The following is a 27,408-nucleotide window of genomic DNA, read 5'->3' as shown; positions in this document are numbered from 1 at the left end:
GTTATGAATGAAAGCAGGGCCAATCCCAGCCTCACTAGACCATGTGACCACGGGGATGGCCAATCCCAGCGTCACTAGACCACGTGACCATGGGGATGGACTGAGTGCTGTGTGTCCAGGATGCTGCTCTGTCTCCAGCCTGTGCACCTCTGTGTGGTTAACTGAAGAGGGGGGCTGATTTCCCAAGGGGAGAGGATGTGGCCTGATTAAAGGCCGGTCAGGACTCTAGCACCTTCTCAATTAGCACACCCCTGAGGTGATGTGTGTGCTGCTGGTGGTAACCAAGATGGGTTTCCATGGTACCCTGATGAACGCTTAAGAATTGAACAATTTTGCACTGGTCAGGTGGCTTCGTTGGTTGGAGTGTTGTATCATACACCAATAGGTTGTGGGTTCGATTCCCAGTCAGGGTGTGCATGGAAAGCAACCAATAGATGTCTCTCTCTCTCTCTCGCCCCCCCCTCCACTTTCTAAAATCAATAAACATATCCTTGGGTGAGGATTTAAAAAACAAGAATAACAATTTTGCATTTATTTTTATGGCTAACATTTATTTATGGCAGGTTATTCAAGTTTTCCCTTTTTATATAATTATGGTTTCTTTTAGATGCATGTATTTAAATAAGAAAAAGGGGTCTGACTTACAGAAATATGTTAAATTACGCGCTGTGTGACGAAACCCACGGAGCACCAGCTGAATAGTTGAGACAGGTTGGAAGAGCTGCTCCCCACTGCTCTGCGGGACGCCCGCCCCACCTCCCTGACGGTCTCCTCTGTGTCTTGCACTTGTGCCTGCAGACCCTGTGCACGGCCCGCAGAACGTGGAGATCGTGGACATCCGAGCCCGGCAGCTGACCCTGCAGTGGGAGCCTTTCGGCTACGCGGTGACCCGCTGCCACAGCTACAACCTCACGGTGCAGTACCAGTACGTGTTCAACCAGCAGCAGTATGAGGCCGAGGAGGTCATTCAGACCTCCTCCCACTACACCCTGCGGGGTCTGCGGCCCTTCATGACCATCCGGCTGCGGCTGCTGCTGTCCAACCCCGAGGGCCGGATGGAGAGCGAGGAGCTGGTGGTGCAGACCGAGGAGGACGGTGAGTCGGGGAAATGTGCCCACTTTGGAGCAGGGAATGAATGTTGGACCTGCTCCTGGGCCATGCCTGTCAGTTGGGAGGTTTTTCTTTTTCCTGCTTCTGCAATTTCCCCTTCTGCTTGGGCTTCAGTGCAGACTGTGCATTGCACAACTCCAGGGGGCACTGTTCCCATAGACACCGCGGCTCTCCCACAGCCATGTGCTCAAGTTTGATCTTTCTGTACCCCATCCCTCTTCTCACTTCATAGCACCTCTATGCCCAACGTTTAATCACATCGAAGCCTCCTGAAACAGAAACTATATGTTATACTGTAAGCATGTTGAATTTAGGAGTCAGAAAATTATGGATTCTCTAAGAATTAAAATCAGAAAATACTCATAAAGAGGTTAGCACACACACTGATAGCACCCAGAACCGAATACTCACCTGGATGTCCTACAGGCATTTCAGACCCAAAGTTCCCCCTAAATGAACTGACCTTCTCTTCTATACGGACATCTCTCTCAATGAATTGCCTTCGGTAAGTCCAAGTAAAGACCTAAAATCAGCCTACATGCCTCCATTTCTCCCCACACCTCTCCCCCTCAGCTCCCACAAGGTTCTGATGAGTCCACTTCCTGTAACTTACTTTCTAACATACCTCTTAACTTAAGACTCCAGGAATATAGAGCCACATGTTGTTCCTAGAACACCTCACTTCCCCACCCCTCTGACCTTGCCCATGCCATTTCTTCTGCTTGGAACAACCTCTCCCTCCAGGCTGCAGGATAAGCTCTGTTAAACTCCCAAGTCTTCATTCACACGCTCCTTCCTCCAGGAAGCTTTCCCTGACTGTCTGAAGCTGACTTGGGTGTTCCTTCCCAGGCTGCCATTGTATTTTGCCTCTAACTGTACTAGCATATTCCTCTTATTTATGGGAGCTCAGAACTTCCTCATTCTATGACTTACCTAGGAAACACTCCTCCACAGCCTTGTTTCAGTTTTCCCCCAGCCAGGCTGCCTCTGGCCCTGCTGGATGTGTTTTGTTAGTTCCCTGGAAGCAGACTCTGAGATGTAGCTTTTAAGACACTTTTATTTTATTTTTATTGAATTTATTGAGGTAGCATTGGCTAATAAAATGATACAGGTTTCAGGTGTAGCTTTGTGTGCAAGTGATAGATTAAGGAAGTCTTCCCAGGGGAGACTGGGAAGGGAGGGAGGAGGCAGGACAGCAAAGAGGAAGGAAGTCAAGCTGCAGCTTCAGGCCACGTCTAGCCAAGGAGGGCTGCGAGCGGGCCTGCAGGAGAACACCATGGTTTCAGTCTTCTCCCACATTCAGAATCGGCGCTGCCAGCCAGTGGTGAGGGCCAGGCTAGGGCCTTTTGGCTTTCTTCCCATGCAGACAAAAGGTCTAGGGGCACAAAAATGGCATCAGGGATCAGGAAGGATCTGGACAGAGAACTGTCACTGTCAGCTACAGGAAGCAAATACACCCATGTGGCTTCACTTCTCCTTAGGTCCTAAAGGCAGAACTTCTTCCAAGGCAATCCTGTCTAGAACTCTTGTTTCACATAAGCCAGTCCCAGGGCCTTGCATGATGGCCTGTGGTGGGACTCAGACCCACATCCTCAGACGCAAAGTCGCATAAGGAGATAGAAAAGTGCCATCCTCTTCTCACCCTGTCTGTCCCCTGCATCCCATTTCCTGCAAGTCCCTTCCTAGAGCTGCAAGGTGTAAACAACCCACCTTCATGATAAACCCTGCCTGACCCCCCTGAAATTCCTCCTCACAGCCACTCTCCTTCCAACCCCTGCAGACTGTACATCTAGGTAGCAGCAGCAGTGGGGACAAAGCCTCTGTCACCTTGGCCCCCACCCTCCTGCTTGCAGTGAACCTCAATCGTGTGGGCACAGCTCTCCCTGGATCAGCACCCCCAGGTGATCTGAGTGCTCTGCTTCCTGTGAACCCATTTCCATCCAGCCTCCAACACGGGAAGCGGGGGTCACATATCATCTCTGCTTCATTCTGCAGCCCAGGAGCTGTGGCCCTGGTTTGGGCTTCTGATAAAGCTTCCAGACCTTTCCCTAGGTCTGTCTCCATTGTTTCAAAAACGTGCAGCCCCTGCCCTGGCCAGTGTGGCTCAGTTGGTTGGAGCATCGTCCCATAACCAAAAGGCTGAGGGTTTGATTCATGGTGAGAGCACACATCTGGGTTGCAGGTTTGAGTCCCGGTCCTGGTACGTACTGGAGATAACTGATTGATGCTTCTCTCTCACATTGATGTTTTCTTCTCTGCCTTCCTTTCGCTCTAAAAGTAATGAAAATTTGTCCTTGGGTGATGATTTTTATAAAATTGTGCAGCCCCTCCCTCCAGCAGGTAGAATAATGGGGTGTTTGGGAAGGCGGACTGTAGGACAGGTTGCTTAACCTCTCATTGCCTTGGTTTCTGCATCTATAAAATGGAGACAGAAATATCTCCAGTGCCTTATAGGTTGTTGTGCTCATTAAAAGGGATGGTATATAAAGACATTGGAATAACGCCCAGCAGATTGTATGTTTTCAATAAATGTAGCTGCCACATTTGCACTCAATCCCAGGAAAAAAAAATGTTTATTGGCGAAGGATCTTTGAGCACAAGCAACCCGGAAGCCACACACCTGCCTAGGAAACCCCTCCTGAGTTCTAGACATACATCCACTCCAACCAGTTGTAGAAGATATGACGTATGTGGTCAAGGAACAGCAGCATGGTCAGTGCCTGACCTGAGAGGCAGAGTCAGGGCAAGACGGACGGCTCAGCCACTCGTGGTCACTGGTAGTTAGACAGAGAGGACCTCATGTTGAAACCCAGCCTGTGACTTCAGGACTCAGAAGATGAATGGGAGGGTTGTCCCAGAAGCAGCCCATGATGTTTGGTTATTTTTCAGGATGCTCTGACCACCTGGGGCTGTTTTTTTAGAATTCCCCACAGGTGAAACAGCAAATCCCAAGTCCCGTCGTTAAGCCATCCCTCAACCTGTCCCTTTCTCCTTCTTGTCACCAGGAGAAAAAAAAAATCACAAAGCCTTTATCAAAACAACATGAGAACAGCAGAGCTTTGAAATTAAATTTTAATTAAGCAGCATTAATAAAACATTCATTCCTACTCTGCAGAGATGTGTGGACATCATCATATTAAAAAAAAACCCAGCCCATGGGACCCCCAGGCCTCAGTCTTACAGCTATTCTGGAGGACCCCGTGGGCTGAAGGAAGGCCTCACAGGGTGCAGGCCCCTCTGTGTGCCAGGATCAGGTTCCCTGATTCCTGAAGAGGGGCGGGCACTCTTTTCTGTCTGCTGGGAACTCATTCATCCCAGGACAAGCGGAGCCTCACCTGAAATTTCTCAGGAAGCCAAAGAGCAACCTCTGAAATTGAGCTGCCTGGACGCACGCTGCTTTCATCTGCATGACAAATTGTGTTCTGGGGAATTCATAGAACTTGTCATTTCAGCACCCCAGTGACCCTGAGGGTCGGGGGAGTAATCCACCCCTGGCGAGAGAAGCTCGTGGCCGCTGGGTTCCGTTGCTTCCTCTCAGAAGCAGCTGTTGATAGGAGACTAAACAGGTTCTTTGTTTTTCCTTTTCCCACCAAGGCCTCAGACAAAACCACAGCGCACTTATTTAGTGGTTACTTCTCCACCTGTCACCCCACAGCCAAGACGGGGAAATGGAATATATGAGTCCCTGAACAACAAAAGGTCTTGATGATGGTCCCACATGGCTGGCATTTCCTGAGCGCATACACTGCACTAGGCTCTGATGGGCCTGTGATATACAGTGACTTGTATCCAGGAGTCCGTTTTGAAGTGTTTCAAAGCTATAGAAAAATTGAGGCAATGGTACAAAGAAGAGCTGTAAACCCTTCACCTAGATTCAACAGTTTTAGCACTTTGCTACATTTTCTTATTCTTATATATATATATATATATATATATGTATGATACATAGGATAGGGAAATCTCATTTATAATATTTTTAACTGTTCGAAAGGAAAAAGTTTAAACTCTTAAGGTACATGACCTAAGGATAAGGACCTTCTCCTACATACCCACAACATCCTACGACAGCTAAGAAATTTAGCACTGATTTAAAAATAATTGAATAAACCATTCAGGTTCACATTTCCTGTAATGTTAAACCTGATTTTATGGGCCAAACCAGAATATGAGGTATTTGGGGGGCAAAAATGCCACACTGGTGACGCATTTGTTTACTTAGATAAGATGGGGGCCACCCTGTACATGCAGTCCCCTTCTCCCCTATAAATCAACTAAGCTGTGCAGTGATATTTGAGGTCCTGTGGATTCTAGAGCTTTTTGCCCACTGGTTTTAGCACTCCTTGATAGTCCTTCCCTGAATCACTCATTACACTGGCATTCACAAAAGGGTGAGTTTTCAATCTATCTTTCCCTCTGCGTGTATTAATTAATATTCATCTTTATCGAGAGCTCTTCTCTCCTCATCCCCTCCCCCATATTTAGTATCCCTCTTGACTCATAGATCAAGGTATTAAAACCCAGTACTATTTATAATTCTTTTCAATGCTCAAATTGTCTCATCCCTGGCTAGGGGGAGTCCCTCCGAGTTGGCTCCTAGGTCCTTCTGCCATGTTCTCATTAGTCGTCCTTGCTTCTGGCACAACAAAATACCCTAAGCTCTCCTAGTAATGTCTGCCCCAGACCTGAAGTCAGCCACTTTTCTAAGGGTTTCTGGTTGCTTTCAGCGGGGAGTGGTATTTTTGTACTAAAATGTACAAGTTAGGTGTACTCCGCTCAGTGGGGTGTTATTGCCTCTGGACTCTTCAAGTAGGTAGAGCTGGGGGGTATGATTTATCTTTTTGAAATCACGAGCTCGTACTGATTCAGATCCAGCCTCTCAGGAGCCTTCCGCACTTGCCATCCTTCCGTTCACATCTCCTTCCTCCCACAGTGAGGACTGGATTCCCAACACCCGCAGATTTTTTTCTTTTGCTTCATCCTGCTCTCTATGAAATAGTTGCGAATTCCAGTACCAGTCCTTCTAACAAGCAAGAAAGCTACTTAGTTAGATTAAAGATTTGCTTTTCAATTTTTCTCTCTTCCTTAGGCAGTCAAAACAGTGTGCTCAGAAGTTCGGTCTTTTCTCTATATGGTTATATTATCAGCATAATACTCAGTTAGGTTTTTTGTTCAGTTTTGAGGTTTGCCCCCCCCCCATACTTTTGCATTTAATGTCATTATTTTAATATCAAAACAATGGCATGGTTCAAAATTCAAAACTGTAGCCCTGGCCGGGTATCTCAGTTGGTTAGAGCATCATCCCTCTACACCAAGGTCGTGCAGCGTGTAAAGTCTGGAGGAGAGAAGAGTGAGGAGTATAAAAAGAGCTAACAACAAGACAATATGTAATGCAGTTCCGAGTCACTCAGTGAAGGGGAAAAAGCTATACGCACCTTGGCAAGTCCTGAAGACATCACTTAATTACAGCTTAGACTAGTTAAAAATATATTTTTTTATTATTTTATTTATTTATTTTTTTAATTTATTTGTTTTTAGAGAGCGGGGAAAGGAGAAAGAGAGGAAGAGAAACGTCAATGTGTGGTTGCCTCTCATGCGCCCCCAACTGGGGACCTGGCATGCAACCTAGGCACGTGCCCTGACTGGGAATCGAACCAGCGACACTTGGTTCTCAAGCCAACGCTCAATCCACTGAGCCACAGCAGCCAGGGCTCCATTTTTGATGTTTATAAAGATGACCTGGAAACATTATAAAGGCTAAGAAGAAATGCAGTTATAATTTCTGAATGCTCACTATGAGCTAAGCATTATGCTGATATTCTTCATTTGTGCAATTGCCCAACATTGTGATGTAGATGCTATTAATACAGGTGTATGGAAGACAAATCTGAGCCCAGAGAGTTTAAGGAACCTGTTCAAGGTTACCAGGTAATTAATGGGAGGGCCAATAAATAGATCCTCAAAACTTATTCATGATTTTCCCCCTATCTATCTAATATACAACCCTATGCCTGAACAAAACCTCCCTACCATTCTCTCTGCTTTATCTGTGTGTGTATGTGTATATACATATGTATACATATATATGTGAGTGTGTAGAAATATACATATATATGTTTAGTTTCTGCCTGACACATAGTAGATGCCTATTAACTATTTGTTGAGTGAATGAATACCTGACATCCAAGTCCATGCCTCTTTTCACGATAGCACAGGGCTCTGTACGCTGTTTTAAGAAGGTGAGGCTACATATAATGTATTTTATCTATATTCATACTGGCTCACTAGAGCTGATCACTAGCCTCTCTTCCCACCTCTCAGTTCCATGGTATCACATCCATTGCTTGAAATTGGCCATGGTGGAGATATTTACGCCATGTAAATCAACAAACACGTTGGTGTTTTGTTTTTCCCGGAAAGCTCATTGTGAGACATTTACTAACTCACCGCTGTATAGATCCATTAAAAAGATATATTTGACAGCTTAAGGTGTAAAAACTTATCCAGGAAAATATCTTTCTTCCAACAAGACTGGAAAATACAAGTAGATTGAAATTGTCTAAATCCATCTTGTCTCCAGAAGACTCACTTACAGTCTTATGTAATGGTGGCCTCGGAACTGTTTTCAAATTATTTTGACTTTTCTTAAGCTAGTTCTGATTCTCTTTATAATGAACCAACAAACATGGAACCTGTAATAAAGAGGCAAAAAAAATGACCTAGACAAGAGAAGCAGGAAGGGAAACTTATGTTGACTGTGTAGGGCTCTGTGCTTTTACATAAGCTGATTTGCCACTTCTCACCACTACCCCCAAGTTCACCATCATTAGCCTCATTTCTCAAAAATTAACATGGAAGACCACTGAATGGAGGAGAGGAGAGCAGAGGAGAGGAAGAAACTTCTCTTGATTACTCTCTGTCTTTCTTAATGTTGAAATTAAAATTTCTCTTAAATTACAGCCTAACTTTTAGGTACAAGAAAACATCTGGTTTAATTGCAGTGAATTTACATGAACCTACTGACAAGAAGCACAGTTAAAATTAGCAATTTTAGTGTGCTTTTTTTATATATATAAAGAGAATTAAATTATAAAGTAATTAACCTTTGTTGTAGAACTGTGTCAAAAGGATGGAAAGTTCCATGCTGTTAGATAGAAGAAGAAATGAAATTGTGGAAAGGGACTAGGCAGATTCATTAAAGAATTACAAAGGAAAAAAGTGTAATGCAGCACAAAAGTTAGAGGATAAGGCAAAGAAGGAATTTTTCCCCAAGAAGTAATTGTTTTTCTTTGAGTGAGAGAGAGAGAGAGAGAGAGAGAGAGACAGAGAGACAGAGAGACAGAGAGAGAGACAGAGACTCAGTTGAATCAAGAGAAAATAAATCTGCGTCATTGAAAAGGACATCTTGACCTGTAGTTTGTGGGTGTGACAAAGGAGCCTTGGCCTGGGGCTGGGCCATGCTGGCTTTGACACTCACAGGCTTTCTGCCTTTCTGAACCCACTTGTCTACCACGTGATGGGAGAAGGTGTGATTCAGAAAATACTTTGGAGACAAGAATCTGAGCTACATCCAGTTTCCATTCCCTACTTCGTTATGCAAGCTTGGTTAACTCGGTTGCCTCTAAAGGTTTTAGTGCCCACATCTGTGAATTGGGGATGGTAATACCACCAGGCTCTAAGGTGTGCCCTGTGAAAGTGTATATGTAAACTACTTTACTTACTCTCTGTGTTAACTGGTGTGTGGCCAGTATCAGACATGGCAAGACAGCCTTTTAATCATGGCTATACACATATAACTAAGGAAAACCAAACCAGTGATCTTTGCAAAATTTCTGTTCGTCGTGGGCCAAGAACCATTTTAAAATAAACTGTAATACCTCCGCCATCTTGGTTTCAGACGTCTCACCCTGACCATTGGAATGAATGGGCGTGGCAGTGTTCCAGTAAAATTTTATTTGCCAAACGAGCAGCTGGTTGCCTTTGGCTGCAGGCACAGTTTGCTAACCATTGATCCACACTCATTCCCCCTAATTATTTCTTCCAATTTCTGGGCTCTAACATACCCGTCTGCTAATAATTTCCTCAATTGTTCTCTCCAGGCTAGACTTCACTCCTGCCCTCCAGGGTCATTTATTTTACTGCCTGTTCAGCTGAGCCACCTGGGTTGCTAATCGGCCTCTGGAATTAAGCACATCCAGGGCTGACGTCCTGATCATCCCTCATCCACCACCAAATTCACTCTTCCCCCAATCTTCTCCATTTCAGTTAATGGCAACTCTATTTTATTCGTGGCTCAAGTCAAAAACCTTGATTCTACACTTTTATCATATCCACGGCCCCATCTCACATCCATCTCACAACTCCAGAGAATACCCTTCACCCCGTATTTGCTATGATTGGCGCCCCCTTCTGTGTACGTGAGAAGCAGCAGCCCTGAGCACTCCCCACACCACATCCACCAGCATCTTCCCTTGACTCAGGCTTCCCTATAGAGCACGACCTTGGCCATTTCTTACAGCCTCTGCTGCCAGCTCTTTGGTCCCAGTCATTGTGATTTCCAACCCGGATTCTTGTCACATTCTCCTGAATGGTCTTTTGGCTTCAGGCCTGGTCTCTGTTCTCTTCTCAACAACAGCATCCAGAAGGGTCTTATTAAACCCGGAGGCAAATCACACCATCGCCCCCTAGCGAGACCCAAATGGGGAAAAAAGGACTGAGCTGTGATTTCATTGAAAGAGACCCCTCCCCCTCCAGGGCACAAGAAAAGCTTTCCAAACCCAACTGCACAAATGCCCCCCAGCCTGACTGACCGGGGCTGGAGGTGAGGAGAGCCATAGAGTTAGTTAGTGGATGAGGTTGGGAGAGTTCAATGCTGTGGGCACCTTTTAAATTTTTTTTCAATTACAGTTGATGCTCAATATCATAATAGTGTCAGGTGCATAGCATAGTGGTTAGACATTTGTATGACTTATGAAGCGATCTGCTCCCTCATAAGTCTAGTACCCGTCTGGCACCAAGCATAGTTGTTACAGCATTATTGCTTTTTCCTATGCTCTGCTTTACATCCCTGTGACTCTTTTGTAATTGCCTATTTGCACTTCGAAATCTCTTCATTATTTTCACCCAGACCCTCACCCTCTCTCCTGTCTGGCAACTATCCATTTGTTCTCTGTATCTGAGTTTGTTTTTATTATTTTTTCATTTATTTTGTTTGTTAGACTCCATATATAAGCAAAATCATATGGTATTTGTTTTTCTCTACCTGACTTATTTCACGTAGCATAATATCCTCTAGGTCCATCCATGCTGTCGCAAATGGTAAGATTTTATTATTATTTTTTTTATGGTTGAGTAATATGCCATTATATATATGTACCACATCTCCTTTATTTAATCATCTATCGATGGACACTTAGTTTGCTTCCATATCTTAGCTATTGTAAATAATGCAACAATGAGCACAGGGATGCATATATCTTTTCAAATTAGTGATTTGGGTTTCTTTGGATGTATACTCAGATATTGTGCTCATGGATAGGAAGAGTTAACATTGTTAGAATTTCTGTACTACCCAAAACAATCTATAGGCTCAATGAAACACCTGTTAATATACCAATGGCATTTTCACAGAACTAGGATCCTCAAATGTATATGGACCCACAAAAGATGGTGAATAACCGATCCAATCCATGAGCATCTTTATGTGCCTGTCCACAGAGCAGAAAATGACAGCTCTCACTCCAGGCCTGTCTATGAATAAATAAGGAAACAAATAAGGAAGGAAAGAAAAGAAACCTAATAAACCCTGTCTCTGAGAAGAGACACTCCAGTTAAAGGAAGAACAGTGCTGCAGGCACCCTCAGGCTGTCCCCCAAAACAGGCAAAACAAACAAACAAACAAACAACCTCTCCAAAACAAGTTCCTGCTGCCTGTTTATTTTCCTTCCCAACCTCCTCCACCCCTTCCCAGCACTCCCAGGCATGCAGACCTCTCATCTGGCCCAGTAATGGATGAGTGTATCGAAATTCTTTCCTTTCCCTCGGGGTTAGAAAGATTTAAAACAGGGTCTCATAGAAGCACTAGCAGAACATCTTGACACAGCAAACTAGACTATCCCATACCACCTCTTAAAAGGCTGCATAAAGAAATGCTACTGGATACCAGACAGATGAAAACATACTTTTATTCTTATTAAAGAGGATTAACCTGATAATGCAAAGCAAGTGTCCCCTAACAATTACAGCAAGAAACAAGATTTAAAAACAAAGCCAAACACTACTCCACATTCTCAGCAGAACGGATAAATAATTGCTGGGAGAGAACATGTTCATGGAATGGAAATTAATGTAAAGAGGTTCATTCTCCCAGACTGATCTTTGCAAAACGGTTTAGCACTATTTATTGTATTTATTATGTTTATTTAATAACAAACCCTGCCATGCTTAGGGATGTATGTTTAAGGAATAAAAATTATAACGAAGAGCAAGGTAATGATTATTATGCAGTTAAGAAAGTGGTTACCTTTGGAGGGTATGAAGTTGACCATTAATAAATTAATGGGGTTGCGTATTTGTTTTATACACTTGTGTCGTGGTTGTTTTCACAATAAAAAGGATAAAATGAGAATACTAAATATCCCTTTATACCAATAAATTTGACATTTATGGGATATGGAAAAATAGCTAGCAAAACATAAATTTAAAACCTTGACTACAGGAAAAATGTATATAGTTCTACACCACATAGAGAAATAGAATCAGGAGTTTAAACTCTTGCAACAAAGAGAATGCTAGTCCCAGGTGGTCTTTCAAGTACAACCAGACAAACATTCAAAGCACTGGGAAACCCACCTTTACACCTATACATTCAGAGAACAGGAAAAGAAAGAACACTCCTCTCCTCAGTTTAGGACAGCAACGTGACCTTGACATCTAAATCAGACGGGATTATTATGTGAAAAAGAGCAATTAGATGCAAATGCCCCAAACAAAATATTAACAAAAATTCCAGCATGGTATACAACTAGGAAAAAATTGGTTTATTTCAGGAAATCCATATTGGTTCAACATTAATAAGTCCATTAATGTAATTCACTACATTAACAAATTAAGAGAGGGGCAGATGTATACAATTACTAAAATAGATACAGAAAAAAATATTAGTTAAAAGCTCAGCATGATTTAGCAAAAGATATTGTTATACCCTAGGAATATGAAGGACCCTTTTACCCTGATAAGGGTTAACTATAAGAAACCTACAAACACCATACTTGAGGATGAAATAATAAAATCACTTTCTTTAACATTAGAAAAACAGATGTATGTTACTGTTGTGTCATATAAATATTTATTGGTGGCTCTGGTTGGAGACAAGAAAATTAAAGTGGTAAAATATTGGAAAAAAAAAGTGTTACTAACCACAGATGCTTTGGTTATTTACATAAATAACCCAAATAAATTTACACACAAAATATTAGAATTAACAAGAGAATAATATAACATGTTTGACAAAAATGTCACCATTAAAAAAGTCAACTGCATTTCCATTTAGCTAACATGTATGTGGTATGTTGGCCCTTGGCTGGTTTGGCTCAGTGGATTGAGCGTCGGCCTGCGAGCTAAGTGTCGCTGGTTCGATCTTCCAGTCAGGGCACATCAGAGAAGGAAAACTCTGACTCCAAAAAACCTCCGCTGCCTTGCGGCATACCTCTTCAGGGGAAAGGCTAAGGGAGTAAACCCCGACAGAAAATCCGGAGCCGGAGTCCCTAAGGCGGTTTGACGTTGTAGTCAACACCGGCAACTCCTGTGGCGCACCTGAAGCCAAGCTGTATTGACTCCGTCTTTCCCTTGGACCCTTCAGCTGCTAAGAGAGGGGGGGTCTGCTGCATGGGCAACAGCAGACCCTCCATATCACCCTGCCCAGGCTCTGTAGCTTCAGCTCCACTGGAGAGGACACTCCAGCGTCATCGCAAGATGTCGATTCAACACGGGAGGAGACAGATACCGTGTCACTCCCGAGTCGGACTGCACAGCCATTCTCGGCGGTGCAGATAGGCTCTTAAGAAGCTACACCATCGTCTCTCGAGACGGACGGCTGCCGACGATGTGGTATTTTTAAATATATGTTTTACAATAGCAATAAAATATAGCATTTAGGAATAAATCCAACAAAAGCTTCTAATACGTATAGTACATGTAAATGCAGAAAGCACTGAAAGATATTAAAGACCTAAATAAGAGATATACCATGTTTATGGATGGGAAACCCCAATCTCACAAAAATACAGTATAAAAATAAATAAATTGTTTCCCAAGTGATGTATGACTTATACAGTTTTAATACAAAAATCCGAAACTTTTTGGAAATTCACAAGCTCATTTTAAAGTGCAAATGCAAGAAGAAAAGGCAAGAATAACTAAGGCAGTCCTGAACAAGATGTACAGAGTTACAGGTCTTGCTCTACCAGATACTGACTTACAAAACTTTCTTCATTAAGAAGATATGGTATCAGCACAAGGATAGTCTAATAGAACAATTAAACAAAATAGAGAGAACCTAGAAGAGACCCATACATATGTGGAAATGTGATGGAAGGCAAAGGAAGTATGGCTGACCGCTTGAGTAAACAAAAATTTTTTCATTACGTGGTCCTAGAATAGGGAGGAAGACTTGAAATTGGATCCCTACCTCAAACTACACACAAAAACACCATTGCAGATGAATTGAGGATATTTTATAAAATGTAGAACTTTAAAACTGAAGAAAATTTAAGAAAATATCCTCATGACCTCAGCATAGAGAAAATATTTTTACATAAGACTTTTGTTTGCATTTATTATTTCTGTTTGGGTTTATCTGGCCCTGATATGTGGCTTCAAATGCAAATAGTTTATTTAAAAGTTGGTCTAGGACACACTGGTAAGGAAGAAAGGGATTGAATCAGAGAATAGTAGTAAGCCAATACAAGGTGTGTCCTCAAGAAAATTACCATGTGTAAATAACTGGGGTTCAGGACAATGACGGTCCAAGTGTGATCCAGGGACCAGCGCTGCCTCATGAACTCTTTCTGGTCTGTGCCAAGATGATTGCATAAATAGAGGTTAAGTTTTTAAAAAGGAGAATCTTGAATCTTCTATGTTTTAAAATTACACTTTTACTCTTTTTTACTTTCCTATTGATTCTTTGTGTGTGTGTGTGTGTGTATTTTATGACGGTATCAGCCAATAGTGGGTTGAAAACAATAGAAATAATAATAGCAAGCAGCACCCGAGTTTCAGTATTGAGATAATTTAAGAAGTATTCATAGAACATGTATGTCTCAGAGTTAACCCAACTGAGTTGTGAGACCACTGGGATATTCACCCATCAACTTCCTGTCTTTCATTGCTTGAAGGGTGTTTTGAGGGCATTACTTCTCTGGCACTTCTTGCTTGTCCTGTGTGGAAGCCAAGTTTGCCTCCTTAGCATTCAGGAAGAGAGCCAGGGTGTCCTAGTAGGCATTAGCGTGTGGGCGGGGCACCAAGAGCATCTACTACTAAGTGTCTTTTCTCCCCCGGATTTCTAAAGGTATAATTGATATGTAAAATTGTATATATTTAAGATGTACAATATGATGACTTAATATATGTATATACCATGTAATAATTACACAACCTAGTTACAAAATCTATCTTTCTCTTTCTCCCATACAAAAAGCAAAAACAAAAAAGAAAAACTTGGATGAATTGATCTTCATCTGAAGGTAACATCATGAGAAAGGGAAGACATAAATAAGAGAAGATTTTTATAACACAGCCAATCAAAGCTTCAGTAACAAAACCATGCAAAGAACCTCACATCAGCAAGAAAGGGACTATGAGATTAATAGAAACCTCATTTAAATTGGAGGTGGGAGGGTCTGTAGGGGGAGCTGTCATTCTATGAAGATGGCAGATCCCAACTGGAAGAACTCTTGGTTTATAATAGCTCTCCTAACTTCCTCTTCGCTATAAAAGTTTCCTCTCCTATGTTCCTCAGGACTTGCGTTTGATTCACCATGAGACTGCATGTCCTGAATTGCTATTCTTCATTGCTTCCAAGTAAACCCATTGTGCTGGAGAAATATCTGACTGTTTGTTTAGGGTCAACAGACTCCAGATAGATTCGTTTTAGATTTAAAAAGAAAAAGAGAGGAGCAAATCATAAAGTAAATAGAAGAACATACAGATGACTTTCGATCTTATCTGAGGTGAGAATGAGAATTTGCTTTAAACTGGAATGAAAGGAAGGGGTGGGGGGGACCAAGTGGCCTCAGGATGCAGCTTGGTATTCATAGGCACAAACTCCATCGGATAAATTCTTCTTAATGAGGAGTATCTGCATCTCTCCATTCAGCTCACTTGCCACCTCTTCAAGCTTCTCGGACTCCTAAGGAAACTCCTTCTCAAGGAAATGAGGCTGTTAGAACACCTCAACTCCCCCTTCTCAAAGCGTCTGCACATTCTCTCCCTCTTCTCTTCTCTCCCAGAGGGAAGGTGCTTTCTTTCCACCCACCCCTGCTCCTGCCAATGTCAGTTATTTCCTCTCTCTTTCACACCCTTCTACCTCTTTCTTCCATTTTGGATTTGGGGGGGAGGTGCTGATAATGAGGCCATGACCTCTCCCGTCTTTGGAAGGCGGAGCTACTTTGGCTCCATATCCCATTCCTGCCGCGTCTGGCGTTCTCCTCCCACTGGCTTGTCTCAGCACAGCCCCTCACCTTCCACTCTCTTCTCCACCCACTGCAGGAGGGCTTGAGACAATAACATTCTCCCTAAATCACTCCTGCTTGGGTCCCGAGAAACCGTGAAGACCCTAACTTCCGTGGGAAAACATGAGGCTGCGTCCTACTTGACTATTCAGCCAAATCTGTGACTTCACCAGTCCCTTCTGGACCGCCCCCCTCCGCCCCGCCCCCTTGCCCCGGGCTGCTGTATGACAGCTCACCTTCCTGGTTTCCCCTCGCTTCTCTGAACACAGCCTTGGTTTCTCAGTTTCCTTGTTCTCCTAATTGTTCATATTGCGGTTCTTGGCTTTGTTATTGTTGTTCCCCTCCGTATTCTTGCTGCAATATCTATTCTGTGCCTGTGGCTATAATTTCTGAACCTTGGTTCCAGTCTCGAACACGCAACACTGCTACTCAGCATCGCCACTTGGGTGTTTTACGCACACCTCCATTGAAGTATGGCGAAAGCTTCCTTTCCAAAACTAATCCTCCCGTAAGCTTCCTCTCCATAAACCACACTCCGATCCACTCCAGTGTATGAAACAGCAGAGCGCGGATGTGCCTTGACACCTTTCCCCACTTGCCCACCCTTATCCGTCACCACCAAATCGCATCAATTAGCAGCCCCCAGATCTCCTACATGGTTTGCTTCTCTTCTGCACACCGTCACCCTGGCCCAAGCCCCCACCCTTTGCCTCTGGAAGGCTTTCCTCCTACCCTTGGCCTCCCAAAGGTATCCACCCTCCTCAACACCCACTCTCCCGGTCTTTGCCCTAGTAACTTCTGCTTATCCGTTGACTTGAACTTATTTTCCACTTATTATTCTGACTTGCCAGACTTCTTTTCTCTGCTTGTTATAATTCTCCCGGCACATGTGCTTTACCTCAAAGTCCTGATAACAACTTTAAAAATTCACTCATGAGTGTAATTATTTAATGTCTGTCACAGTTTCCAGAATATAAGCTTTATCAAGGATTTGATTCTATCTTTCTTTGCCACTGATGCTTCCCTAGTTGACCACTGCCATCCTTTGGTCATATTAAATAGTCAATAAATATTTGTGGAAAGGCTGGATGGATAAGGAAAAGTAATAAGAGAGCTGACTACTTAGAAGCTTCTACATTCCTAAAAGATTTAAAAAGCAAATGAAAAACTGACAAAAAATATTTGTAACTCCTGCAAAAAAGAATCTTATGTTCTTAAAAACAGATTATAATTACAAGCTCGTAAAACAATGATGAACAAAAATGAAGAACCATACAGGGAAATGAGCACAGGGTCTAGAGAGCATGTTCATAAAAGAATCAATACAAATGGCCAATTAAACTGAAAAACAAATCTGCACTCTCCAGTGTTCTAAAAAAAGATACACTTATTTTTTTTTTTTTAAATAGTCATCAGTGATCCCAGAGTGGTACCAAACTTTCTGGAAGATGCTCTGGTAATGTGTGTCAAAGCCTTAAAAATAATATAGTTTGGCTCAATAAATCAATTTCCAAAAATTTACCTTAGGGACATCAATAGAGTTTCATGCAAATACTTATTCATAAGAATACTTGTTATAGTGTTACTTGTAATCATAAAGAATTTAAGCCAAATTAATGCCCAATAAGAAAGGGTTGGTGACTATAATGGAGCATATCCTTCTCTAAGCAGCCATTAAAATACATGGCCCAAAGAACATTTAAGGATTTTTTAAAATCTGTGATTTGTTTAGCTATAAAGGATCACAACACAAAATGCACAGTAGGAATTCAATTTTTAAAAATAAAAAATATATATGCATAGACATAAAAATATCTTCAGTTATGGGGATTATGGGTGATGTTCTCTTCTTTTTTTAAAATCTTTTTGTATATTCTTAATATTCAACAAATTCTGTGCATCATGTCTATAATGAGAAAAATGAAATATATTTTAATTTAACAATGGGGAAGTGATTGCAACATATGGCCAAGGCTATATCTAGAGGGGTATAGCATGATGATTAAGAGTATATGCTTTGAAGCTCACAGACAGGTGTTCAGTTCCCTCTTTACAACTTAAGAGCGAGATGTCCTTGAGCAACTTATTTAATTCTCTTCGCCTCAGTTCCTGTATCAGCACAAGAGAGATAATACACACTGGGCAGAGCTGTTTTGTGGCTTAAATGAAATAATGTATGTAAAATTTTGATCAAAGAATATGTGCTTAGTAAAAGTACCTGCTTTTATAAGGCCAAAATATAAAAAGAGCTAGTCATGATTTACATGAATTCATGATTCTCTAGGGGGGTTATAACTAGAAGTTGGGAGAATTATTTATTTTATGGTTCGGCATCTTCCAGACTGTCCTAATGATGGTGGAATCCAGCAGGAGGATGCTGGCAGGAAGAATGACCTGTAACAGAAGCAGCCCAGGACAGGTTTTGCTCATTAGGGCAAAATGCTGACATAGGTCATTTATTCGCCTATTCATCCAACCAGCAAATGGTTATTAAGCATCTACTGTGTTCCAGACATTGGAGACTCAGCAGCGAGACAAACTAGCTGCCTTCTTGGAGTGAGACAAGCTTCTTCTAATTGGATTGAGGCTTCAGGGTACATATTTCCTGTTGGATTCAAGTGAGGAAGCACTTACTATAGCTGGAGAAAATTTGGCAGGGTTTGGAAAGTGAAGCTTACATTGCATTCTGCAAATACCAATCCTAAGGCAAGATTCCAGTTCTGGAACCCCACATGCTGGCATGGCTGGGGGACCTAAAGAGGTCCTTCCTCCCCTGGTCAGGCTTAGTTCAAGACCAGACTTGCTCAGTCTGCAGGTGAAAAGCCATCGGCCTTCCATGAGAGGGGTGAACAAACTATGCCCCATGGGTCAACTCCAGCCATTGCCTGTTTTTCGAAATAAAGTTTTATTGACATGCAGCCAGGCCCCTTCATTCATGGATTGTCTAAGGCTGTTTGGTGCTACAAGAACAAAGTAGAGTCATTACAACAAGGACTGTGTGGCTCGCAAATATTTATTAATTTACCCTTTGCAGGAAAACTTTGCCAACTCCTGTTCTGGGTCAGTGGGGCTTGGGACATGAGATGGAAGGCAACATCCAGTTCCTAACTTTTGCTTTCTGTAGCTCCAGGAGCCGTTCCTCTGGAGTCCATCCAAGGAGGACCCTTTGAGGAGAAGATCTACATCCAGTGGAAACCCCCCAATGAGACCAATGGGGTCATCACGCTTTATGAGGTAAGGAGGCCCCTCTTGTTGTATCACTTGCGTGGCCTCATCCCATTGACTTCACTCCAAGGCTGGTGAACACCTACTGTGTGCAGAGCTCTGCTGAGGAGGGCAGGAAGGTGAGTGAGACACAACTTGCCAACACAGTGGGAAGAAAACACAAGGGCACACACAGTTGAGTGTCTCAATGGCCCCAGTAACAAAGAAAATTGGACATACCACCCATTGAAGTGATTCTCGATCTCTGCAGCAAAGGCTTCAGGAGAGTGAGGTTGCCTGGGAAACAGGAGTTATGCTTCATCTAGAAAACCACAGTACAAACACATGGACAGGACATGGCCATCCTGCCCACGTCAGTCCCAGGGCTTCCAAAAGAATCCCAGTGTCATTCTCTTCCCTGGGGGTACATGATTCTTCAGCTTTAACCTTGCTCTGTGGCCAAGGCATATTTTATTGTCATCCAGGTGATGGTGTCCCAGGGTTAGCAGGACATTATCCTATCAGAGATGGAGCAGAAATGACTTAGAAGCCAACATTATAGGGCTTCCTAAATACTTTAAAAATTAGAACAAATTGTATAGAAGTCTACTGGAAAACAAAAACAAACCAGCAGAAACTAAGAAGTCTGATATAGCTGAATTCTAGTGTTGGAATACAGCCAAGATCGCCTCTGGCCCCCAAGCCTTGTGCTGTGATAAGGGTGCAGTGGGAAAACCCAGCCATGTCGAGGGGGTCCATGGCAGCCAGCTGAAGGGAAAGACGGAGCCTAGCACCCTGCTAGGTCTGCCCCAGTCTCATGACCTTTGGCAGGTTCTTCCTCTCTCCATGCTTCACTTCCTCATCTGCAAAATGGGGTGATGGCTGCCACTTCAGGGTTCCTGTAGGGAGTCTGAGGGGTGAAGGGAGGGACAAACATCCCCAGGCCCAAATGCACTACAGGCCCATGGAGGGATTTGAGGCACTCTGCACTCACTCAGAAAGGGACATGTGTCGAGAGTGTGCTCGGGGAAGGGTATCCCGCCACCAGGGAGGATGAGCTCTGGGAAGGGAAGCCAAGGAGTACTTGATGAGGGAGAAATATTCAGGTTGAACCTGATGGATACACGCTCTCTAGAGAGACCAGGATGGACCTTAGAGCTCATGGAGGAGAAAACTATCCATTAGGTGCAAGGTGCTTGAGAAGACACATTCAGAAAGTGCTCTCTCACTAAATGCAGCAATCTTCAGAAGAGGCGCTAACATCCCCATCCTGGGCCATGTGGTTGGGAAATCTTCCTTCCTGGGGATGCTGCTAGAGAAGGGGGTGCTCATATCGAAACACCGTGCCTAGGATGGGTGCAATACCTCATCAGGGCAGAGTGGGACTGGAAACTCAGCTGAAACAAAACCCAGCTGTTCCATAGCTACATGCTGTTCTCGGTGAAGCAGAGGCCAAAGTTACACACACAGGAGCTAGAGATTGATTGTGTACAGCAAGCTGCTCTTTGTAAAGCAGAGGCAAAGGACCCGGGGCTTAGAGAGTCGAGTTGCTGAGTGCTGTTATATAATGGCTGTCTGTGCCAGGTGTTCAAGAATTTTGGAATTCACAGGCTGCTAACATTTCCAAAGACTTGGGAGACCAACTTGGAGTGCTTTACTGGATTTTAGCATCCTTTTGTAAAAGACATAATTTCAGAAATAAAGAGACGACATAATTTCAGAATAAAAGGCAGTCCTTCAAATTGAATAAGTTTAGATTGTCATGAATAATGCATGCCAATCTTCTTATTTTCTCTCATTTTGCTTTAAATTGAGGACAATGTTGCCACGAAAAGGCCCTGATCCTTGTGCCTACCTGCATTTGGCAACCACCGGTCTAGGCCCTGTTGCAGGTAGAGTCGTATCACTGCACAGCCTACTTCCTCTGATAGGATTATGCACTGGGCCGGGCTAGGAAACCCTTGATTGCACTTGCAAGATAAGAAGAAAGAAATAAATGGAGAGGGCACAAGAGTGCAAACCCAACTGTGAGTTAGTCGCCCTGTTTGAGCAATAGCTCCATGAAGTCGAGGCTTCATTAGATGGTACACCGTCTGGAGCTCTGGGCACAAAGGTGAGCACACATTGGGACAATTTGTCCTGCTTCTCACTTGGATGTGAACTCAGTGCCTTAAGGATTTTCAAAGACCAGTTGCTGGGGTTGTTGGCACTCCCATAATGGACTCCACTGGAAATAGCCGTGATGAGACCCTGTCAAGTAGCTTTTTATGCTGTAGAGAATAGGATGGCAAAGAACCAGAGTTAGAAGGCTGTGGCTGTCTGATTGGTCTAAGAGCCCTTGAGGTTACCTTTGGGGAATACGCCCGGGTTCTTGGATGATGCTGTGATGGGAGCTAAGGAAGCTATGGGCTCAGGCCCTTGTATTTCAAGCAAAACACATGGCTGTGACCATGTGTGTCACAAGCTAGTGAAGCCCCAGAAAGTGAGGATGTTGCCTTTTGAGGCCAAACAGCCTAGGTCTGAATCCCAGCTCTACTGTGCACTTGCTCTGTAACCTTGGGTTTATCCTGAAACCTTTCATTTATACTTATATTTACATAGAAATATAAATATATGTTTAGTATTGTGTCTGGCATTTAGAAATATTATTAGTAAATGTGAGCTCTTATTACATAAAAATTAGAAAATTGAGACTCCTAGAGGCGAATAGAAAAGACTAAGGTCACAGAGCTGAGATGGCAAATTCCTGGGTCCTGAATTCAAGGGCAGGTGCCTTGCCCCATAGTCAGTGTGATTCATGGACCAGCAGCATCAGCAATACCTGGGAGCTGTTGGAAATGCAGCATCTGAGGCTTCGCCAGACCTCCTGAATCGGTTTCCATTTCAGCAGGATGCCTGGGAAATTCACATGGGCATTGAAGTCTGAGAAGCCCTGCTCTAGCCCGCACGACTCTTTAGGAAGTTTTGACATTGGATCAAAGAGTATATCCTCCTGAGCAGGGAGATCCAGAGTCCCCCTTTCATGCTGGGCTCAACCCACTCCTGCTGCAGAAAGCAAGCGGGAGACCTTGCTTTTAAAGACATTTATAACAGAGTGTATGTTTATGAGGCAATTTCCAAATTTAATTAGATGAAACCAGTTTGATTTTTAACATTAGGTTCTGGTTATAATTCTAGAGAGAAATTCATAAATTATAAATCACCCTCTCTGGCCTCAAAAAGTATAGTTTGTGACAAAGAAAAATAGGATAACACAATTGGAAGACAAATTCAAGATTGTCTCTACCTTCAGTGTAAAACCTTGAACTCAGCAAAGTCAAAAGCCAAAAGGGGAGAGGAATGTGGGTGGGTTATAACTATCTAATATAGTAAATATTGCTAAGCAATGCAGATCCAAGGACTATATAATATGTTAAGATTAAATTAATTTTCTTCCCCATGAGTCCAAGTCACAGCCTGTGGGTTTGTCCTTGGACAGTTTTACCCCCAAAATCTGAGTGGCTTTGATCATGTCTCATCCTGTCTCTGGGCTTCAGTCCTCTCTTTGTAACATGAAACTGTCAGATTGTTCCAGGTTCCAGCTGAGTAAGAATCAAGAGAAAAATAAATTTATGTCAAACCTACAAAATCAAAGGTTTATACTTCTTTTTGGAATTGCTCTGCTGTTAAAACCTTGTGTGTGGCCAGAGTCTTTGAAGGCAAAGCAGTGATGATACTTGAAGAAAATTAGCTAGTGCAAAGGCCCTGGGGTAGGAATGACTTAAACATGTTTGACAAATAGGAGGTCAGAGTGACTGAAACTTTGTGAGAGTGGAGGACAGTGATAAGACCATAGATTGGCAGGGTCTGGTTATGCAGGGCTTCTGGAATTTGTGCTTTATCCTGAGAGGAATTAAATAACCTAGGATTTTAAGCAGAAAAATGAAGGAATCAGATTTATATTCTTAAAAGATCACCTGGCTATTGTGTGGCTAACTAAGCATCCTGGGGACATCTGAAAAACATGCCCGGAGGCGAGGATATTTCCATCATCTATGATACTGCACTGAGAGCTTGACTTTTTATTGGAAGACCTTGTATCAGGTGGAGATGGGAAAACTTGGCCACCCCTGCCTGCCTCTTTCTGTATGTTAGTGGGGAATGCAGAATGCTCATCTGCGATCACGGAGTGACAGGTAGTGCAGAGTGAGGCCATGTCAGAGGCCTTGGGTCCACAAACCAGGGGATTGACCTCAGATATGCACTCTCAGGCCCCAGCCCAGATCCACTGAATCCAAGTCTATTTGAACAAGATCTCCAGATGATTCATGTGCACGTTAAAGTGTGAGAAGCACTGGTCCCGGAGACATCGTAAAGCTGCTCCTGATGAAAACACAGTGGTCCTCGGATGAATGATGTGGCCGTTGAATGAACTGAGTGATGTCCCTGTTTACACGGGGTCCGAAGAGCTGAGTATTTTCACCAGGAATGTGAAATCGGGCCATTCCCATAGGCTCTTCCAGAGCCATGCCTGGGTTAGAATGGGATAACGGGGTTTCCCAGTTAGGGCCTGTGTGTGAAGAGCATTGGTGTGGCCTTTCCTGTTCTCACTATGCTCTTGGGAACAACACAACTCCCCCAAAATAGACCATCAACACTGCAGATAGACACTGACGGCCCGAATGAGGTCACGGGGGAAACAGTCCAGCCGAACAGTTGTTTAAAAACTCCTCAATAAAATCATTCACGGGCAAGCTGTTTAGAGTTCATGAAAAACAGTAATCAATATGTGTCTCAATTCAAGGCATTGTTCGCGTCTCTGTCCCAAAATAAAAATCACGCAGTGAGGGGGAGTTGGGCCAGAAGATGTTACACCAGCAACGAGGTTAACGAAGTGTGGAAATATTTAAAATTCAGACATGTGAAGCTTCCCTGTAAGCTTTTCTGTTTAGCAGTCAAAATCACCAAGTTTCTAATTACAGTGTATAAATCTGAGACGCTTAAAGGGAATGAGAGGGCCTTAATGAGTCAGCAATGGGTGTCTTGATTATGCTAGAGTTGATCGACATTTATCTTGCAAGCTATTCTAGGCGCCTGGTGTTCAGAGTTGAAGAAAACACACACTTTGCCTCAATAAAATAAGGCGGCATTCCTGTGTGGGGGTGTCTTTAAAAGGTACGACAGGGTCAGAGGGTCGTCAGTGTTTTCCCAGCAAGCAGATGGTGTGTGAGTGTACTGGAGTGCATTGCAAAAGGGCTGGGCGTGTGTTCTGAGACAGAGCAGTTCTACATGGTACACGGGACTGGAGCAGTCACAGGCTGATGGAGAGCGGGGCCAGCGGCGTGCTGAGCTCAAGAGCAAGCTTTCAAAAAGACAGAGGCCCCTGGGAAGTGCTGGTTCAGCTGGGATGTTCTGGCCCACCTTCCCCCCATCCTCTGACTCAGCCACTGTGGCCACTCGGAGCTCACTGACCACAGACACACTCATGGCTCTGGTCCACAGAGGAGCAGTGGGCGTGGGAGCAGGAAGGGGTCCTGCTGGGTGGAAGGTGGTATGGGCAAGCAATGACTAATACAGCCCAAAGCAAGAATTTGCATAATTCAAACTGGATCTCCATGAATTAGAATACACAATTTGCATAATGCAGGCTGCTATTGGGTATAACTCGAGCCAGGCTGGTAACTAGGATAAAAGCTCTTGTTCCTTTTGAGTGGTTTAAGCCAGAAACGTGGGACTTATCCATTCCTCTCACCACCTGCCATACACCTGATGCTCTAGAAAGTTCGATTTTCTTCTTCTGCCAAAATCGACACGGTTAGGCCACATAGCCCCATCCGAGCGCTCATCTGATGCCTGGACATTGCAGGACCTCTCTGCCCACCCCCCACTGATACCTCCTCTGTTCCACTTCTCCCCACTGCAGCCTGACAGAACATCCTAAGGGTAAATCCGATCGTGTTACTTCCCTGCTTTGACTTCAACCTGGTCCCTGCCCGCCTCTCTCACTTCCTCTCTGCTTCCTGTGTATCCACCCCTCTGGCATTCTAGTATTTCCTCAAGTTCACCCAGTTCTTGTAGCTCATGTGACTTGGTGAATGTCATTTCTTCTGCTTATGAGAGTTTTTACTGTATCCTTCTCACGGCTGGCTCTTTCTTATTCTGTACCTCCAGGATGCTTCCTCTCCCTACTCTCTGCTTTATCCAGGACTTTCTTAACCATTTTTACACTCTGCACTTATTTTGTTGGTGTGCTTTAGTATCACCCAGCCACCTCCTGGACTTTTAGCCCATTAGGGCATGGGCCACATGATGATTATTTTATGCTGTCAACTTAGCTGGGCCATGGTGCCCAGAAATAAAGTTTAACATAATTCTGAATGTTTCTGTGATGGTGTTTTGGGATGAGATTCACATGTAAGTGGACTTGAAGTAAAGCAGGTTAACTTTCCTAATGTGGGTGGGCCTCATCCAGTCAGCTGACCATCTGAACAGAACAAAAGACTGAGCTCTTCTGAGCAAGAGGGAAATTCTGCCTGCAGATGAGCTTCAGACTGAAACTGAGATATTAGCTCTTCCCTGTTTCCCCAGCCTGACAACCTTTGATCTTGAACTTAATACGGGCCCTATTTGGTTTTTGCTTTTTAGTAGTGTATCCTGGGGATGTATTATAAGAGAGTAGTTTACACATATGCTCAGTAAATATTCCTCAGCTGATCATGTGGATTCACGCTTTATCTTAACAAGAAATAATGATGAAAGTTTTGTTCCAAAAAATTTAGTTGTTCTAAAGCGCTGAAGATTGAAATTATACTTTGAGAGCTCACAAAATATAGATAAATAAATAGGCACATAGATACATAAATATACAGATGGATGGATGGATGCCTGGGCCTCATTGTATTCCAAATGAATCTGTATCCCTGGGAGAGAGGTTCTATTCTATGAGGATGTTTTAAGTTCCTTGGGGAATTCTAATGTACCTCCAGAGTAGGGAAGAAGTATGGAGTGAAAGGAATTCACTCAGTCTACCTTGATGTGTTATCCAACCCAAATACCCCTAATTAAACAGTCATGACCCTGTCTGCATTCTCACGCCGCCAGAATCCAGCTCTATCTGATGTTCCACTGCCATCCGCTCATTCAGGCACACGTGGGTGCTCGGTGCTAATATTTTAAGGTGCAAACTTAAAAAGCGGTGACCTTCTCCCCCTCAAGATTGCTAAATAAAGTTTGCGGCGTGACTGAAGACAAGATTGAAGACACACAGGGCCGTGTCATTCTGCCAGTTTCCCTTTGCCTTTTACTCACGGCATCTTGCAGCTCCGGTGCTGAGCGCAGCACAGACCTTGCATTGTAAATCTTGCCCTCTCTCCTGAATAGTAGAAATTCGTTCTGTTGTTTATCTGTGAGCTTTAAAAAGACATATGCACCCATAAAACTTAATGGATTTTCCCAGAGGCTGTCCCTAAATCTTAAGCGTCAAGGCCCTGAGGTGTCTGGGAGCTGCTTTTCCTGACCCTCAGCCTATCCCTCAACCTCCGTAGGGTGGTTCTTTTCCAGAGACCTGAAAAATGCAGGAGTCCCTCGGCAGGTGCCTTACCCAGGTCCACTGGCTCACAGGCAGGCTGGCAGGTGTTTCAGTAGAAACGGCTCGAGGTTGAAAAGAATGATTTCTGGCACTCAGAGTCTGGAAGGATGGGGAGATTGTGCTTGGAGTGAGTAAGTTGCATTTAGGTAAGCGGGACCGTGAGAGCTGCCTGTCATCCGCTGGTGGCATTATCGACAATGCCTATTCATTTGCCTCGAGGTGTTTTTGTTGTTGTTCTTGCTCTTTTTTTTTTTTTTTTTGGCTATTACAACATATTTGTGATGGAGTCAGGTAACATGACAGGAGGAATCCGTAGATGCATAGCGTTTGTTACCTAAACAACAGCAGATCACGTTCTCCTGGCAATGAGAAGTTTTCTGCACTAAACATGAACCATGCAGTTCAGCTGTAGGAAAACAGTAGAGGTTGCTGCAGGGTGCACACGTGGATAAGTAGGTTTGTCTTTGTGTTTGTGGTGCATAAACATGTATGTCCGTGAGTTTCTGCGCTTGTACACAGGCACGTTTATGCACATAGGGACTTACGTGTTTGTCGGCACATGTGTGTGTGAAGACTTCGCCCTTGGACTGGGGCCACATTCTCAGTCGCACCCTCAGAATTTCTCTGTTTCTTTGGAGAGTTCACCTGTCACCAGAGACCAGGGGCTGTGTCTATTTCCTCCTGGACAGGAGGAACCGGGTCACCTCCTATCCATGACATAGATTCCAATGTCCTGAGAGAAACACCCTGTTATTTCAATAGGCCCTCAGCTGTCTCTCATGAAATTCAGCCATAATTCCT

At 43.6% G+C, this 27,408-nt stretch overlaps 1 protein-coding gene across 12 annotated transcripts in view; it reads left to right on the top strand.

Moving 5' to 3' along the window:
- PTPRT (protein tyrosine phosphatase receptor type T) overlaps nt 1-27,408 on the top strand; it is a 690,852-nt gene that overhangs the window by 346,463 nt on the left and 316,981 nt on the right. For all 12 annotated transcript variants that reach the window (XM_090286424.1, XM_090286422.1, XM_090286420.1 and 9 more), the window contains exons 7-8: nt 799-1,095; nt 18,961-19,070. In XM_090286424.1, the coding sequence (XP_090142550.1) occupies nt 799-1,095; nt 18,961-19,070 (407 nt within the window). The remainder of the gene's footprint in view (nt 1-798; nt 1,096-18,960; nt 19,071-27,408) is intronic.

The sequence above is a fragment of the Furipterus horrens genome, unplaced genomic scaffold, assembly GCF_987537825.1.
Source record: "Furipterus horrens unplaced genomic scaffold, mFurHor1.1.pri manual_scaffold_8, whole genome shotgun sequence".
Lineage (NCBI taxonomy): Eukaryota > Metazoa > Chordata > Mammalia > Chiroptera > Furipteridae > Furipterus > Furipterus horrens.
The sequence above is the reverse complement of the archived record's forward strand: the minus strand, read 5'-3'. Positions and strand labels throughout refer to the sequence as shown.